Here is a 15,219-nt window from a genome sequence, read left to right as displayed (position 1 = left end):
CTACATGACTGCACACAAAATGCTTTCTCTGTCCACAGTAAGGTGGCTGGTTTTAGCCGCCACAAACATTGCTTGGTAAAGCATTGGAGGGTCCCTGTGCCCATTATCTGTGTGCTTGCTGGTGAGCCGTATTGATTGGACTGTCGCGTGTTGATGGGTGGAGGAGTTTGTTTGTAAAGGCACATGAGGGATGTATGGAGGAGAACCCCACTGAGGGTGCTTCTGCCACTGCGAAATGCACGACTCGGTACTCGGTGAGCAAGCAGCGTACTGCCAGTTCAGTGACCAGTGCAAAAAGTAAAGGGACCCTTCTGTCTACCCCAGAGGTTGTCGCTGACATTGTGGATTGTATATAAAGAAGTCCTTGTAAGGTAATGTGGTGGTTGTCAGAACAGGGGACGTGTCACAGAGGTCCATGACTTGCACCCTGTTTGTTTGTGCTCTGCCTGGTGTTGTATGTTGTCAGTTTTTAAGAACACAAATGCCCAGTACCCTGACGTGACATCGCACAGCGTAGCACCTGCTATACTGCCATGGGTGACCTGTAGGTGCTTCTTAAAGGGTTCAGGAATAAATAGAAGAGGATGGTGGTCATCAAGCAAGAACTATTTAAGCTTATGTGTGTACAACACAATTCCTTATTTGTTAAACTTCTTCATCCCAGGATTTCAAGTATTAAAAAAGTGAGAACTGTAATCGCTTCAGTTTAAGTGAAGGCCAGCAGTCGCAGGGCCATATTTGGGAGGCTACGTGATTTGGGCAGGATGGCAGATTTGTGTGAAGTCTGCAAGTTGTAACAAGATGGCTGGCTGGTGTGCAGCTTTAGTAAGCTGACACAATCTGGGAGCATTGCTGCCATTTGGCATAGAGGCCACGTTTGGTTGTTCATTTTTAACAGATTATTTTAAATGCATTGACAAAACAAAAAGGTTTATTGTCCAAGTCGTGAAGAGATTTGCAAATGCTGCCAAAAGAAGGCATGAATGCTCAAATTCACAGACAGCACAAAGTCTACGTTACTAAGTTCATCTCTCCGACGGTTTCTGCCGTTATTAAAATGTCTTTGTTTTGAAAGCCAGCTTCCCCGTGGTCTGTTGACACTCACAGCTTTTGGGTGTGTTTGTTTGGATTGTTAAACCTGAATGAGTGCCTACAATATAAAAAAAACAGTGGCAGATTTGCCAATACAAGTACACCAAAGTGTGTGAGCTGCCACCACACCCTATGCTGAATGAGTCACTGGCCTGGCATCTGCCAGCCGCTGTGGTGCCTTAACTAAACCTAACAGACTTGTCCCTGGCATGATGAGGTGTTTACTCCAAATGTTAAGGATAAAGGTGACCTGGCCAGCGAGATTTGTCAACGAGGCTCCTCACAGATATTAAAATGTGACACTTGGATTGTGAGGGCATCACTGCCCACATGGCGGAGTAGGGTAGGGCTAAACTGTAATAAATTTGCCACTAACGACCATCTTAAAAGAGTTCATTATTTTGTATTAATACCAACATGCTATAACAGAACAGGATGACACTTTTCTTCTCTTATTCTCAAACCCACTTCAAGGAATACTTCACCCAAAAGTGACTGCGTTGACTAAGTGTGAAGGAGGGCATGTTAATACATGGGCCCACTGATGGACTGGTGTCCTGTCCACGGTCGTTGCCTGCCATTGATGCAGTGCTGCTGGCATGGGCTGTGGCACCCTGCAGCCTCTAATCATATTAACCCAAAAATGTTTTTGTTTTTATATGTTAGTGACCCTAATTAGCTTGTAGTGATGGCAGATAAAAAAAAATCTCGTTTTCACACATAATGGAGGTAACATTTCCAGTTATAACAGGCATCTACACTCACTGGCCACTTTATTAGGTTCACCCGTTCAACTGCTTGTTAACACAAATATCTAATCAGCCAATCACATAGCAGCAACTCAATCAGGCCTGTAGACATTGTGAAGGTGACCTGCTGAAGTTCAAACCAAGCCACAAATGGGGAAGAAAGGTGGTTGAAGTGACAGTGAACGTGGCATGGCTGTTGATGCCAGGCAGGCTGGTCGGAGTATTTCAGCAACTGCTACGTGAAAAATGGAAAATATCCAGTGTGTGGCAGTTCTCTGGGCGAAAAGGCCTTGTTGATACCTAAGTTAGAAGAAAATGGCCAGACTGCTTTGAGCTGATAGAAGGGCAATGGTAACTCAGATAAACACTTGTTACAACCTGTGTCTGCAAAAGAGCATCTCTGAATGCACAACACATTGAACCTTGAAGCAGGTGGGCTACAGCAGCAGGAACCCACATCGGGTGCCACTCCTGTCAGCTAAGAACAGGCAACTGAGGCTACAAATCATACGGGCTCACCAAAATTGGACAATAGAAAGTTGGAAAAACTGCCGGTTCTGATGAATCTCAATGGTAGGATCAGAATTTAGAGAGTTCAATGTGTCAACGGAGGTGAAGCCTGCATTTTATAGTGCACTGGTGAGGCCGCACCTGGAGTACTGGGTACAGTTTTGATCTCCATGTTACTCAACTTGATGTTATTTTGGAAGAATTAAGTGGATAGGACTGGTAAGCTTTGTTTGGTTGAATGGCCTGTTCTTGTCCAGATTGTTCTAATTACAAGAAAATGAAGTCCGGAGAGGAATGAGCAGGCAGATTCCAGGACTGAGAAGTATGAGCTATGAGAAGAAATTGAAGGAACCTTTTCAGTCTAGGAAAACTGCAAATAAGATGTGAACTGAAGTGTTTATAAAGTTTTGAAGGGAATTAGTATGATAAATCCCAGATGTTCCTTTAAAATAAATTCATCAACAACAGCAAGGGGCCATGATTGGAATTGTTGTTGAGGGCAGATTTTGCACAAATGTTTCTTCACTTGAACCTCAGAAAAATGGAATAACTGACAAAGTAGTGTAGCAGAGAGTAGGACTCAAGGGACTTTCAAATCTGGATTTGATGTTTTTTTGGACAACCTTGATGAGGGGGATGGACGAATGCATTGGGCTGAATATCCTGTTCCTGTCACCACTGTTGTAATGTTCTAATATGTCAGGCCACGTTCACACCAGGAGTCCTACTGAGTGAACAAGAGGCAGGAGAACTGTTTTGGATATGTGACCTGATTTATGGAGAATGAGGACTTGAGGGTCCAGAGAAATGCTGAGCCACTAGAGGGAGCCATTGACAAGTGCCCCAATAGCCAAAGTGCACTTCCTCAACCCTGACACTGATTATGAGGCATGGCTCAAACATGATCTCAGGAGCAGAACTAAAGACACTTCACAGTCTGGAGGGAGGTCTGGCTGAAGGTTCACTAGCTTTAGGAAGTCAGGCCAAGATTAAGTGAGATTTGTGGCAAGACAGAGATTGCTTTAGGTGGTACCTGGTGGGTTAGCAAGGGGACAAGCCACCACATCAAGTGGACACTTTTATGATACTGTTAGGATTTGGTTTCTACTTCTGTTTTTTAAATGTTTTTCTTCATGGATTTCTGTGGTCTGGGGTTTGTCTGGATCACCAAATATTTTTGGAGTTTCTGTTTGCTTTAATAGTTACAAAATATTGTGGACCATGTCGTCTGCCATTTTGTATTTTCATCATCACTAACGTTTTTTCCTCCTGTTGTTAGGGCAGCTTCACGTGTTGTTAGGGGTGTGTCCTCTGAGGTCAATGTGACGGGTTAAAAGGTCTTCCAGGATTTCACTTCCTTACCTGGGTTGCGGATTCCAAACCATTTTTCAATCTGCTCTTCCTTAAAGAACTTTTAGTTCTAATCCCACCTTTTGGTTTTTCACTTTTGCTACTGAATTGTTTACAGTAATTATTGTGTTGCCGCTCGTGTTATCGATTACCCGGTTTTTGGCCTATTTTAAACATATATGTTAGATGTTTAAACATCTATATATATATATGTCTGCTGGTTCAGCTCAAACACCTGTCCGTGCGCAGATGTGGCAGATGCATCTTTGTGTTCTTGCGTGGATGGAGAGATGTCAGAAAGGTGCTCTTCATTTTCATCTGTCAAACAAATTGTACACTGGGGGGCAGGGGGGGGGTCAAAAAGTTAAGACCACAAGAAATAAAAACAAGCAACAGCAAAGGTTTGGTGTGGAGATTTTTTTTTTTTTACTCATTTTAATCTTCAGACTCGGCTCGTTTACAATTGTACATTGCAAAGTAAAAATGGCCGACTTACGTCAGCCTCCTTCAAAAGAGACAACTTGTGAGGGCAGCGAACCCTCTGCTCCTGTCACATTTACACATGGTCATGACTGAGAAGGGGCGGGTGCATGAGGGTCCAGATGGCCCCCGCTAAGAGAACGTTATCCTCTGTTTCGTGACTTGACCCAAAATCCCAGTCAGTCACTAATGCTTTGCCGGAGTAGAGGCTCCTTGTCAGTTAGTGCAAGCTACTTATTATGGGGTTGAGGTGTAGGGAGGATCAATTCTTATTGGCTCCTCCAGCCCAACTTTTCCTTTTCTAGTCCTCTAATTGTAATTCGTTCTCTTCTATGAACATCATTTATTGGCTGAAACAAAAGAAGTGCGGTATGATAAAAGAAAAGAAGAAAACACTGACCGGCCTGGATGGGTCGCTTCTCGTTTTAGAGGAATGTATTCAGTCGATAATAGCACCTTTCGCAGAGAGCGCCATCACCAGGCGCGATGGACTAAATGTGCCATCTGGTCACCTGACCTCATTCACCCGCTCACATCCAGTCACTCAAACTCGGTACGCACGTTTTGCCCAAGCACACTGACACGCAAACCCACCCAGTGAGCAGTATGTCTTGGGGGTCTTAGTCTGGCCACCTTGGACCATTTTTTGTTTTCTTTTCAATATCCCACAAACAGGAAAAAAAACAATAACAGCAATAATAAAGCAGGCAACTCTTGTTGCAGAAAGAAAAATAAATACATATGTAAACAATAAGTTATAAAATGGTTTTAAAGGCTTTTTGTGTCTTGGCAAAGGTAGATTTTTTTTTGGCAACAATACTATAAAAAAAATCTAGAAGGGAAAAAGAGCAAAAAGAAACTAACAAATGTCGTACGCTGCAGCATCGATGATAACACAAACGGGGTGTGGAGTGAAGGCAGGGAGAGGCCCGTCACGTCAAGCTCTACCTGTTGCTAGTGTCCATCCTCCCGACCTTCATTTAAATTTTTTTTTTTACAATTTTTTTTCCTTTGATATTTGTAAACAAAAGAGGATGTAAAAATGGTTATAAAATGATAACGGTTCCTACCCTAAACACCCTGAACCCCACCGGTGGCTGTAGGATCGAGTGTTCATTAGTCGCTGTGATGGGACTGTCTCCTCGACTCTACACACAGCCCTGCGGGGTCTGATGACAGCGGGGTGAGTCTAAGAGCTGCGGCCACTTTGTTTTCCAAAAGCAAATTCTCGCACCGCTCAGCCCACCTTTGTTCATTTTGGCCTCGTGGTGCCTCTCGTGATCGCAAGTGTCAGTAAGAGGGGACTGCATAGGAGAGACGACTGATATGGCCCGAGTGTTCAGAGGCTGAAGGCATGTGGTTTTGGTTTCTTGGCATATATAGAGATCTTTAACGTTAGCGGGGTTGGTGGCGGGCGAGAGCTGAAGTGGTCTCTCAACTTCCCGCTTCTGTTTAATCCGCTAATTTTTGCCCATGCTAGTGGCCGGTTGCCTTGCTTTCTACTTGACCCAGTAATAACTGTCAGCACTTTACTTAACCCATAATGGGAAGAGTGGACCAGCTGACCATTCACCATACTTGGTTCCAGAACAGCAAGCAAGGTGAGCCTGGCAGCCAAGGATTGGTCGTTCATCTTGTAAATTGTGCAAAAGCAGTTTTAGAAACAGCACAATAGAAATAGTGTCCTCTGATGAAAAAAGATACAAAATGTATAAAAAAAATGGGTTCTTTCCTTGTCTTTTATCCCCTTGATCTTTCAAGACATTGGATATGTTGCACGGAAGATTTGTGTTGATTGTTCTGGGGACGCAGTCCCGGAACATCTTGCCGCTCCTGGTGGCTGCGAACCAGTCCACAGTGATCCAGCAGCTCCCCTTCCTGGACCCTACGGATCCGGCGGCTGACGCCCGCACGCGAGTAGCCTGGGAAGGACTTGAGCGAGCCCTGAACTCCTGCACACTGGATGTGTCATCAGGACTGGCCTTCATTCCTTGTTACCCTGAAATGAAATAAGATGGAGTCAATGTGGGTACGATTTAGTAAAAAAACCAAAACATTTGAACTCAAGGACCACTGATAGCCGCTTCATAGTGTCAAGAGGGCTCTCAATGTGGCCTAACTGCCCATGTAAGACTGTGAGCAGACAGTGGCCTCCATGAACTCGTGGCAGTCACATTCGCCATTATTTCTTTTACCTCAATCAGAGTGAGATCAACCCAGCTGTGCATGAAGCTAATTGAGCAAGAATGGATCCAAATCTTGCTGTAGGCCTGACCTGACCCAAAGACGATGCTATTTGAGTCTCGAGCATTAGACTAAATTCAGACCTCATTACGGCTCCTGATTCCATGTACCTTAAAGGGTTAAGTTCCGGCTTTTTCAAGTCAAACTTATTTCTTCACGACCATTGAATATATAAATTTGCCACGTAAATTATGTTCAAAAGCAAAGTGTTTTTTTTATAGATTTTAAAAATGCCTTTTATGTTCTTACAGTTTACAATGGGGCTGAAGGGTATTGGGATCCAAATATGAAGAAAAGCTTTACACTTAACCTAATACGTCCAGTTTTCAAGGCAAGTTTTCATCGCATCACTTTACAAAGGAATAAAAAAGTAAGCAAACTACGAGGGTAAATCGGAAATTAAGGTTGGTTGGGAGCCTGCGCTGATAGCGCGTTGCCGTACCCACCACACCACCTGCATTGTGACCCGAGTGTAGTGGGTGACACCTCAGCACCACACTGGAACAGAGTGAGGTTTTTTACGATAACTAGAGTGCCAGTCCTGCCAAAACCCCCAAGTTTTCCTTGTAAGTTGGAAGACCTGTTTGCAGGGCTGGATGCAGATTATAGCCATACCCAGGACGGAGCAATAATTTGAAAATTACACTGTAACCCCAACAGATAGAAGCTGATTCAATATAACATGTCCGTGGTGGCTTATGGGTAGTTTGAACACACACAACACAGCACTCTACCATTAGTCTAGTCAAAGCCAAGGTCAAATGAACATGGACACTCCGTTGCGGTACTGCACCATTATTGAACAACACGCCGTTGTGAGATTTCTTTGGACAGAAGGAGTGAAACCTGCTGAAGTTCACTGAAGGATGTTGGCTAAGTATGGAAGTGAAAACAGCAGGACTCAACAAAAAGTTTATGAATGGGTAGAAACGTTTAACGAGGGAAGTGTAACCGATGAAGCTCAACCATCAACATCCTGCGCACAACACCACATCGACATGGCGAATGTCTTCATTAGAGAAGACTGATGGATTACATTGTCCAGTGTTGCTGCACATTTGGATATCAGCTGTAGATCTGCACGTGCCATAGTGCATGATGACTTGGGGTACCATAAAGATTGCACAAGATGAGTATCCAAACAGTTTACTTACTGTATATGCATAAGCGATCATCCTTTGGTGAATTTCAGCAGGTTTCACTCCCACTGCCTGGAGAAATCTCACATCGTGTTGTTCATCAATGGTGAAATCCCGCAGTGGAGCGCCCATGTTCATTTAACCTTGGCTTCAACTAGACTAACAGAAGAACTGCACTGTGCGTGTTTGAAGTACCCATAAGCCATCACAAACGTGTTGTATTCCGTCAGCTTCTATCTGTTGCAGTTACCACGTGATTTTCAAATTACTTTTTCTTTGTGATTTGCACTCGTATTTGTGAGATTCAGCCATTTTAAAAGAAAACCGACTCTTCACCTCATCTCGCTGACTACCTGTCATCATGCTGCTTAAGTTAACAATCGGGTTTGGATCCGAATTGGGTTGCCTCTCGTACAAGCTGATCACTGGGACCAGTGACGTGTGGCCATGAACTATCCCATTCATGCTAACCTGGAATCTTCATGGCTTTGTAAATGTGTTAGAACGCTAGGCTTAAGTCTGGGAGATCATGCAAACTCCACATGGACAACTACCAGACATGAGATTCAAAGCCATGACGCTAGATCCAGGAAGTAGCACCAGTAACGACTGTCTGACCTATTCAGTTTGACAGTAAAAGGCCTTCGCTTGCTCCATTGCTCTACACTTCAGGCCTTGACTTCACTTGCAGCAGTGGTGAAACGACTCCCCTTAAATATGTTCGGAACTGCAGCTGACTTCAGTGATGGCCGATCAGGAACACGTTTTTGTTTCCTCTTAGGCTGCACGTTGTCTACCATAGAGAAATGAGTGCAAGGCCACTTTTGGTAGGCATTACTTTCACATCCAACCTAAGTGCTACAAGTCATGACTTTAAGGTGTCGTGACTACCACGCAGAAGTTGACAGAAACTGTAAATGCTTTGTTTTTCAAGTTTTTGTTTGCGTTCCTGGTTAGACACATTTTCAAACTATTTTCTTCAAAGACAAAATTGCTGTAAACAGCTTCAGATATTTATGGAAGCTCTGAACTGCACAGTGAAAAAAATTATGGAATAGCTTTTATCTCATACGTACGTGAAAATATCGTGTACGTATGGGATACTTTCACATACGTTTGAGATGTTTTCAAGTACGTGCGGGATACTTTCACGTACGTACGAAGTATTTTCACGTACGTATGAGATAAAGTTAGATTAAAAAATTACAAAAGTGTGCTTCGGGGCTACCTAATTACGCCTTTACCTACGCAAATAGACTGTCTGTGAGCTAGTAAGTGAGTAGTTAGCTAACTAATGTCATTTCCTTTTAGTGCAGTGGTTAGCGCTATTGCTTTGCAGATCCAACGATCTGGGCTTAAATGCATAGCCTGCTTTTATAAACTTGCCAATATCCATTTCTGATCAAACTGTTCAGTAATATGTCCTGTTTCCAGAAAATGGTGTACAGTAGCACGCAATGGTATTTATTGCTCATCTGAATGTATGTGGCGCACATGCAGTATTGGCCGGTGCAACCCTAAAGTACCTGGTGTGCAGGCTATGGTAAGTGGTGGGCACGAGATATATGCATGGTGGGCACAAGATAGTTAAGTACGCACCAAATTGTTTCCCAGGAAGGAAAAAAATACACCATATCTCCTCAGGGGCTCTGTATGAGTGTGTTGATGAATCCCTGTAAACATAAAGCACATCCCTAAACCCTTACCCTCAAACAAGCTTAATCTTAACCATAGTGTAACAGGGTACGCGATGGGCATTTCATGACTGACGTTGTGGGTATTACCTGACATACGTCATAGGTATTGCAGGCTGCAGTTAAACCCATCTCCAACCATCCCACCCTCCTTTAATAAATAAAAGTCCACCCGTCTGCTTTTTTATATCACTGCGCTACAAGAGCTGGAAGTGGTGTCAAACTGAAGCTCCGTAGCCTTGGTAAAGGTGAAATTAGGTAGCCCTGAAGCTACCTAATGTAAAAGTATCCCGTACGTACGTAAAAGTATGCTGTGCGTACGTGAAAACATCTTGTACATACACAAAAGTATCCCGTATATACGTGAAATTAAGGGTTATCCCATAATTTTTTTCACTGTGCGGTCCAGAGCTTCCATAGATAGGTGTTTAGATTCTTGCTAATCAACTTCTTTATTTAAGTTGTAGCTTCACTCGGGACAGCGGCTGTGAGCAGACAAACCAACACACGATGTATTCGTGTCTCAAGGGAAATGGTCCCAAGAATCTGTGTTCAAGTAAATGATTTCTAGTTTCCTTTCATTGTAGCACTAGGATGCCTCATAAGCGAGGAAGGCACATCTTCTTAACTCAAAAGCTTTGCTGCTTCAAAGTAAACCTACAATATTTGGTTTAATTTTTAGGCTGTTTCATTTCCGTATGGACCCATGTACCCTCCAGCCCCATTGTAAGCTGCAAGAACAGAATATGTATTTTTTAAACTTTATAAAAAAAATGGTTCACTTTAGAACACATTTTATATGGTGTCAAGCACATGCGATTAGGAGGCATCCTTAAGACTCTGTACAGGTAACCAATGCCAACCTGAGCAGAGAGGGGTTGCTCTTGGTAATGCAAGGTCCTGTTTCCATCCTCAGTTCAGGGAAACCCCTAACGGAGAGCGAGTGATGTCACTTCCAGGACACACCTTTTCCGGGAATCAGTGCTTCAAACCCAGCCAGGACAGGAAAGATGGCATTAGTTCATTGACTAACCACAACTGAGAAGCACCGACTCAGGAGCACTTCATTCTTTTCTTGTTTTAGCAGCTACTTTCACAATGGCAAATTGTGAACAAATAAATTAGACTTGAACAATACTATACTTGTCCTTTAAAAACTTAACTCACCCACTGCCCGTGCTAGGTTATTTTATGCCCCTGGCTAAGTTTATTAGTACGCCAACTGACTGTTTGGTAGCTAACCCATGCGGCTGGGTTCCCCACCCACACTTATGATCTGCACCCTAATTCTCCTTAATGGTGGCACCGGCCCTGCTCTCACCTCCCACTATTCCTTACTATTTGTAGATGTAAACTTGACCTGGACTCTCCTTGTGAGCCTGAACCAAAGCCACATCTCCTCACTGAGTCCATCCCAGTTGTTAACTTAAGCAGTATGCTATATAAATCTGGCCTGAGCCCAGACTGTGTACCACATGAGCCTTACCTACAGTTAAATTCTGTGAAGTGAACCTGACGAGTACTAAGTCACACAGCATGCCCCCCTTGTGGCCCTGTCGCACTATGCAATTTTTCCAGCAACTTTCTATCTCAGACTTCATTTCCAGGTGGAGTCATTCAGTTGTGTAGTCTGATGTCCCCAGCAACTCGTCTCGTTTGATTTAGACTTAAGTGGTAGGAGCAGACTCTGTGCATGACAGCCAATGAGCACTCAGTACAATGCATGAAACTGCAGCCATAAGGAATGAATGTTTTGGAGACCTGACAAACAGGAGAGACTCATCTGTTGTATGTCTTGTGTTTTAGGTAAAACAAATAAAGGGCCGAGACTGCAGCTAAACTCATTGTTAGCTGGAAAGCATTCGAAGAGTTCTGTTAAGCAGCATGTTATTTACTGTTCGAAAACGGGGTGGGCTCACGATATTTTGGAAATGTGAAACTGTGGTGGAAAGTCATCACGGAGTCATCTAATTTGTCATCCCCTGCGATTTCTAGTTGTCTAAGCTGATAGCCCTTCCAACAAGAAGTGATGTAATTTAACGTCATCTTTAATCTAACTTGAGACCTCCTTTTCACAGGGGCCTGCAGGATCCCAGGCTATAGTCCCCAAAAGTGTGGTGGGGTGATGGGAGCCTGATCTAAACCTTACTGGTATGCCATATGATCCTGACCTGATCTGGGTTCACTACAGGAGTGTGTCTTTTAAACGATTCTCTATGAATGGCCACCATGGTTTCTGGTGGAAAGCATCTAAGCAGACAAGGGTCACGGGACAGGATGGCCATTCTGTTATAGGAAGAATTCCTTTTCACATGCAATCTATAATTCCAACAGAAAAATTGTCAAGAAAAAGGTCATCTGATGGAGCACAGCCATGAGTTCCCTCATCTCTCCTCACGTCTACAGCATAGGGGACACACAAAGTAGTGATGGGTGGCTTGCTACAGTCCACTGATGTTTAGCTTTCGTAACACAATATCTTTTGTTGTTGGAGCTCCTAACTATCTTACGCACCATTTCAACAAACCGAGAAGCCTTTTTATTGCTTCAGGACCCTATTCACGGTGCTCAAGCCATTCCCTAGCTCTGGGAATATTCTGGCCATTCTGTTCTTTTTCCTGCTACTCTCAAAGTTTTGTTGCCAGGTCGCGGCCAACTGTGAATGGGACCACTGCAATTGAGAGTTAAGAAGACTTACTCAGAGTCAGCGGACAGTTCAGAGATGCTGTGGGAAGTGGCAGAGTGGGGTGTGGATGGACAAGGTGCAGAAGGGGTGGATGAGGTCTGGCCAGCAGTGGACGCAGTGATGGTGGCAGGTGGCACAGAGGAGCTGAAGGAGGCCAGGATGGAGGAGAGGATGTCCAGTTGTTCAGTGGAGGGGTGCCGACTGGGTGGGGCGGGCAGGGGATCCAGGGTCTCGTGTAAAGGGTACCTATGTGCCGATGGTGCAGAGTCCAGCCTCTCCCTAGAAGAACTGTGCTGGCGGGACAGCATCTCCAACTGCTCTCTGGATGTCTGCCTGGATGGCAGGGGCAGGGTGGCTGCCAGCTGATCTCGGGATGAACTGCTTGCGGCAGGGTGTCTCCGGGAAAGAGAGTCCAGCTGCTCCTGAGACAACTGACGACAGGGGGTTGGCAGGAAGTTGAGACGCTCCCGGGAACTGTGGTGGCTTTGTGCAGAGTCTGTGGTCAGCTGCTCTCGAGAAAGCTGCCGTGTGGGAAGTGTGTTCAGCCACTCTTGACAGGGGTGCTGTGATTGTACGGGCTCGTCCAGCCGCTCTCGTGAGCCCAGCCTACGGGGCAGGGCCTCTAAGTGATCCCTTGAGCCTTGTCGCTTGGGCATGGCATTCAGCAGGGCACGTGGACCTCCCGTGCTACAGTCCAAATTCTCCCTTGACCCATGACGGCTCTGAACCATGGTTAGGTTCTCCCTGGACCCGTGCCGGCTTGGGATGACCTCCAAATTCTCGCGAGATCCGCGCCGGCTGGGCACAAACTCAAGGTTCTCGCGAGACCCATGCCGGCTGGGCACAGCCTCAAGACGCTCTCTGGACAGCTGCCGGCGGGCCAGGGAGTCTAGCTGTTCACGGGAGGAGTAACGACTTGCTGGCTGCGAGAAGCTGCCTGCTCCAGAGTACATTCGACCATAAGAAGCAGCAGGGACAGCTCTGTGGCCCAGTGTTGATGTCTTATACCAGGAGAGCTCACTGGGCACCTTGCCCATGGCAGAGAGGCCCTGAAGGGCGGGTGGACATGCCAGGCGGTTCTTTAGTATTCCTGAAATGATACAAGGAGTTTCTGTTCATTAGCTCATTGGAAGCAACCAAAAAAGCAATGGGGTGTGGGGATGTCATGCACAGTAGAAGAGCATGCAGGGGCGGCAGTCATGCTAGGAAGAGGTAAACCTCAAATTCACCTTTACGATGGCGATGAGGTTGGGTCAGGCTGTTCTCATCTCCACTGGTCAGGGACAACTCTGGCTGGTTATTGTTCGCAGCGTCCTTGTTGATGTCGACACCTAGTCGACGCTCTGAGCCCCACTTCTGCAGGGAGTGCATCTCACACTCTCCTAGTGCCGGCCAGTAGGAGAACAGGTCATTGCCATCTAGATCTGCAACACAGACAGCAGGCGTGCTTCTGAGTGGTCAGTCAGGAAAAAGTGGGGAGGAGTGAGGTTGGGGGGGGGGGGGGGGGGGGGTGGCGCACATGGCCAAAGTGGCCGGAACATTGTCACAGAGTCAGTGAAACATGTTCGTTGCTTTAGAGAACTTTCAGGCTTACTGATCTGGACAATGTTGGAGTGAGGCTGGGAGAGCAGGAGGCCATTCACTTGGGATGGTAAAGGGTCATGGGAGTGAAAACTGTAAATGACGGTCACTGGAGGCGGGCATGGGGGTTGTGGTGTGCGGAGTCTTACCTTTGGCTGTGCTGTGGGCAGGGTCGGTAAGTAGACGTTCGCTCTGGTTGGTTCGTTTGAAGCGCCTCTGGATTCTTCCCCGGAGGCGGACATTGTCCTCACTTTCCGAAGATGGGATTGATAAACTGCGCTCCTCTTCCAGAGACAGATCGGAGTCGGAATCAGAGTCTTCCCCTGAGAAACAGATAACAAGGTCACATCAAAGGTAGGATGCCGACGTGATTGCTGGTGAATAAGTCTAGATAAAATGTCACTCCCAAAGGGGTCTGCTTATTGACCTTTTGTGAGGCCTTTCTTGAATCATATGACGTTCAGACCTGCTGCTACTGCTGCAGCCTCCTGGGTATTTTTGCCACACTTCCATGAGGACAGCTGAGTTCTAAAGCTTATGGTATTTATAGGAGGTATTCCTCTGGAGTTAAACACATCCCCAGGACTTACAGCACCTGCCATGATTTTCAGGCGTTGCTCTACTGGAAGGCAACAGTAGCTCTAAAGATACTTAGCCACACATCATACCAGTTATGTACTGCACAAGAAAAGGCTGATTGAGAAATGGGGGTGACCTGTCCTATCGTTTGCCACTACCGAGATGCTAATCAAAGAATCGTAAGGAAACAAAAGCAAACAGTCAGGAACCGGGAATTCTAAAGCACTTGAAATACACACACTTGCTTTTTAGAGATATCCATAATCTCGAGTAATGACATGTCTGATATGCTGCATTTTATTTTGCCATGTTGATGACATTAATTACGTCATTTTTAGAGACACTCTTCATGGCAACTGTATTGTAACAACAGCTACTCAAAATGGCAGCTCCTGTTAAAAGATCAAATTTGTGATAAATACAGCGTAAGAGCGAGAGAGGCTTGAAGATCCATCAAACCACGATGGGATGCTTGCCAGAAGAGGTGAACCACACCTGGTGAGACAGAGAAGGGACCAGGCCCAGAGTCAACCCACAACACAACAGAACCTCCATGTGGCACTTGAACCCACGGTAAACAAAGCAACTGTTTGAAGGATCAGATGTCCCCAATCCAGCAAGAAAAATGAGTGGAAACTGTTTGATGGAAATGTCAATAGAATGCTGGAAGCATTTTTAAAAGGAATTGTGGACTGACATCTGAAATCAGTGGCTACCATTATCAACAGCTTTGCCCTTGAAAGGTTTGGGACCGAAGATTCCAAACCAGCACCCCGAGCTTATACTTTGAACCATCGAGCAATGAAGGTCCAAGAGCTAAGGAAGGAGCTCAAGTCACTCAAGAAGTGGTACAATGCAGGAGGGGAGGTAGAAAGAGCAGAGCTTCGGGCAATACTCAGGAAGAGACTATTGATGACGCAAAGAGCAGAGGGGCACAGAAGGAGAAGAAAAGAGAAGGCAAGGAAGAATATAGCATTCCTTGCCAACTGTTTTAAGATGACCAAGCAGCTCCTACGATCAAAACGTGCTGACCAGCTGAAAAGCACCAAAGACAGCATTGACGAATATCTGGTGCAAACATATCATGACCCTGAGAAAGATCAAGATCTTGGGCC

At 45.4% G+C, this 15,219-nt stretch overlaps 1 protein-coding gene across 4 annotated transcripts in view; it reads right to left on the bottom strand.

Moving 5' to 3' along the window:
* Window positions 1–4,116: 4,116 nt before the first annotated feature.
* celsr3 (cadherin, EGF LAG seven-pass G-type receptor 3) overlaps window positions 4,117–15,219 on the bottom strand; it is a 141,091-nt gene continuing 129,988 nt past the window's right edge. For 2 of the 4 annotated variants that reach the window (XM_051921236.1, XM_028825243.2), the window contains exons 32-35: window positions 13,675–13,848; window positions 13,174–13,368; window positions 11,957–13,034; window positions 4,117–6,180 (exon numbers count right to left, since the gene is read on the bottom strand). In XM_051921236.1, the coding sequence (XP_051777196.1) occupies window positions 6,153–6,180; window positions 11,957–13,034; window positions 13,174–13,368; window positions 13,675–13,848 (1,475 nt within the window). In that variant the 3' untranslated portion in view covers window positions 4,117–6,152. The remainder of the gene's footprint in view (window positions 6,181–11,956; window positions 13,035–13,173; window positions 13,369–13,674; window positions 13,849–15,219) is intronic. The other 2 variants (XM_051921238.1, XM_051921237.1) reach the window with 2 other exon arrangements.

This window comes from Erpetoichthys calabaricus, chromosome 18 (genome assembly GCF_900747795.2).
Source record: "Erpetoichthys calabaricus chromosome 18, fErpCal1.3, whole genome shotgun sequence".
Taxonomy (NCBI): Eukaryota; Metazoa; Chordata; class Cladistia; order Polypteriformes; family Polypteridae; genus Erpetoichthys; species Erpetoichthys calabaricus.
This window is presented reverse-complemented; position numbering and strand designations above follow the sequence as displayed.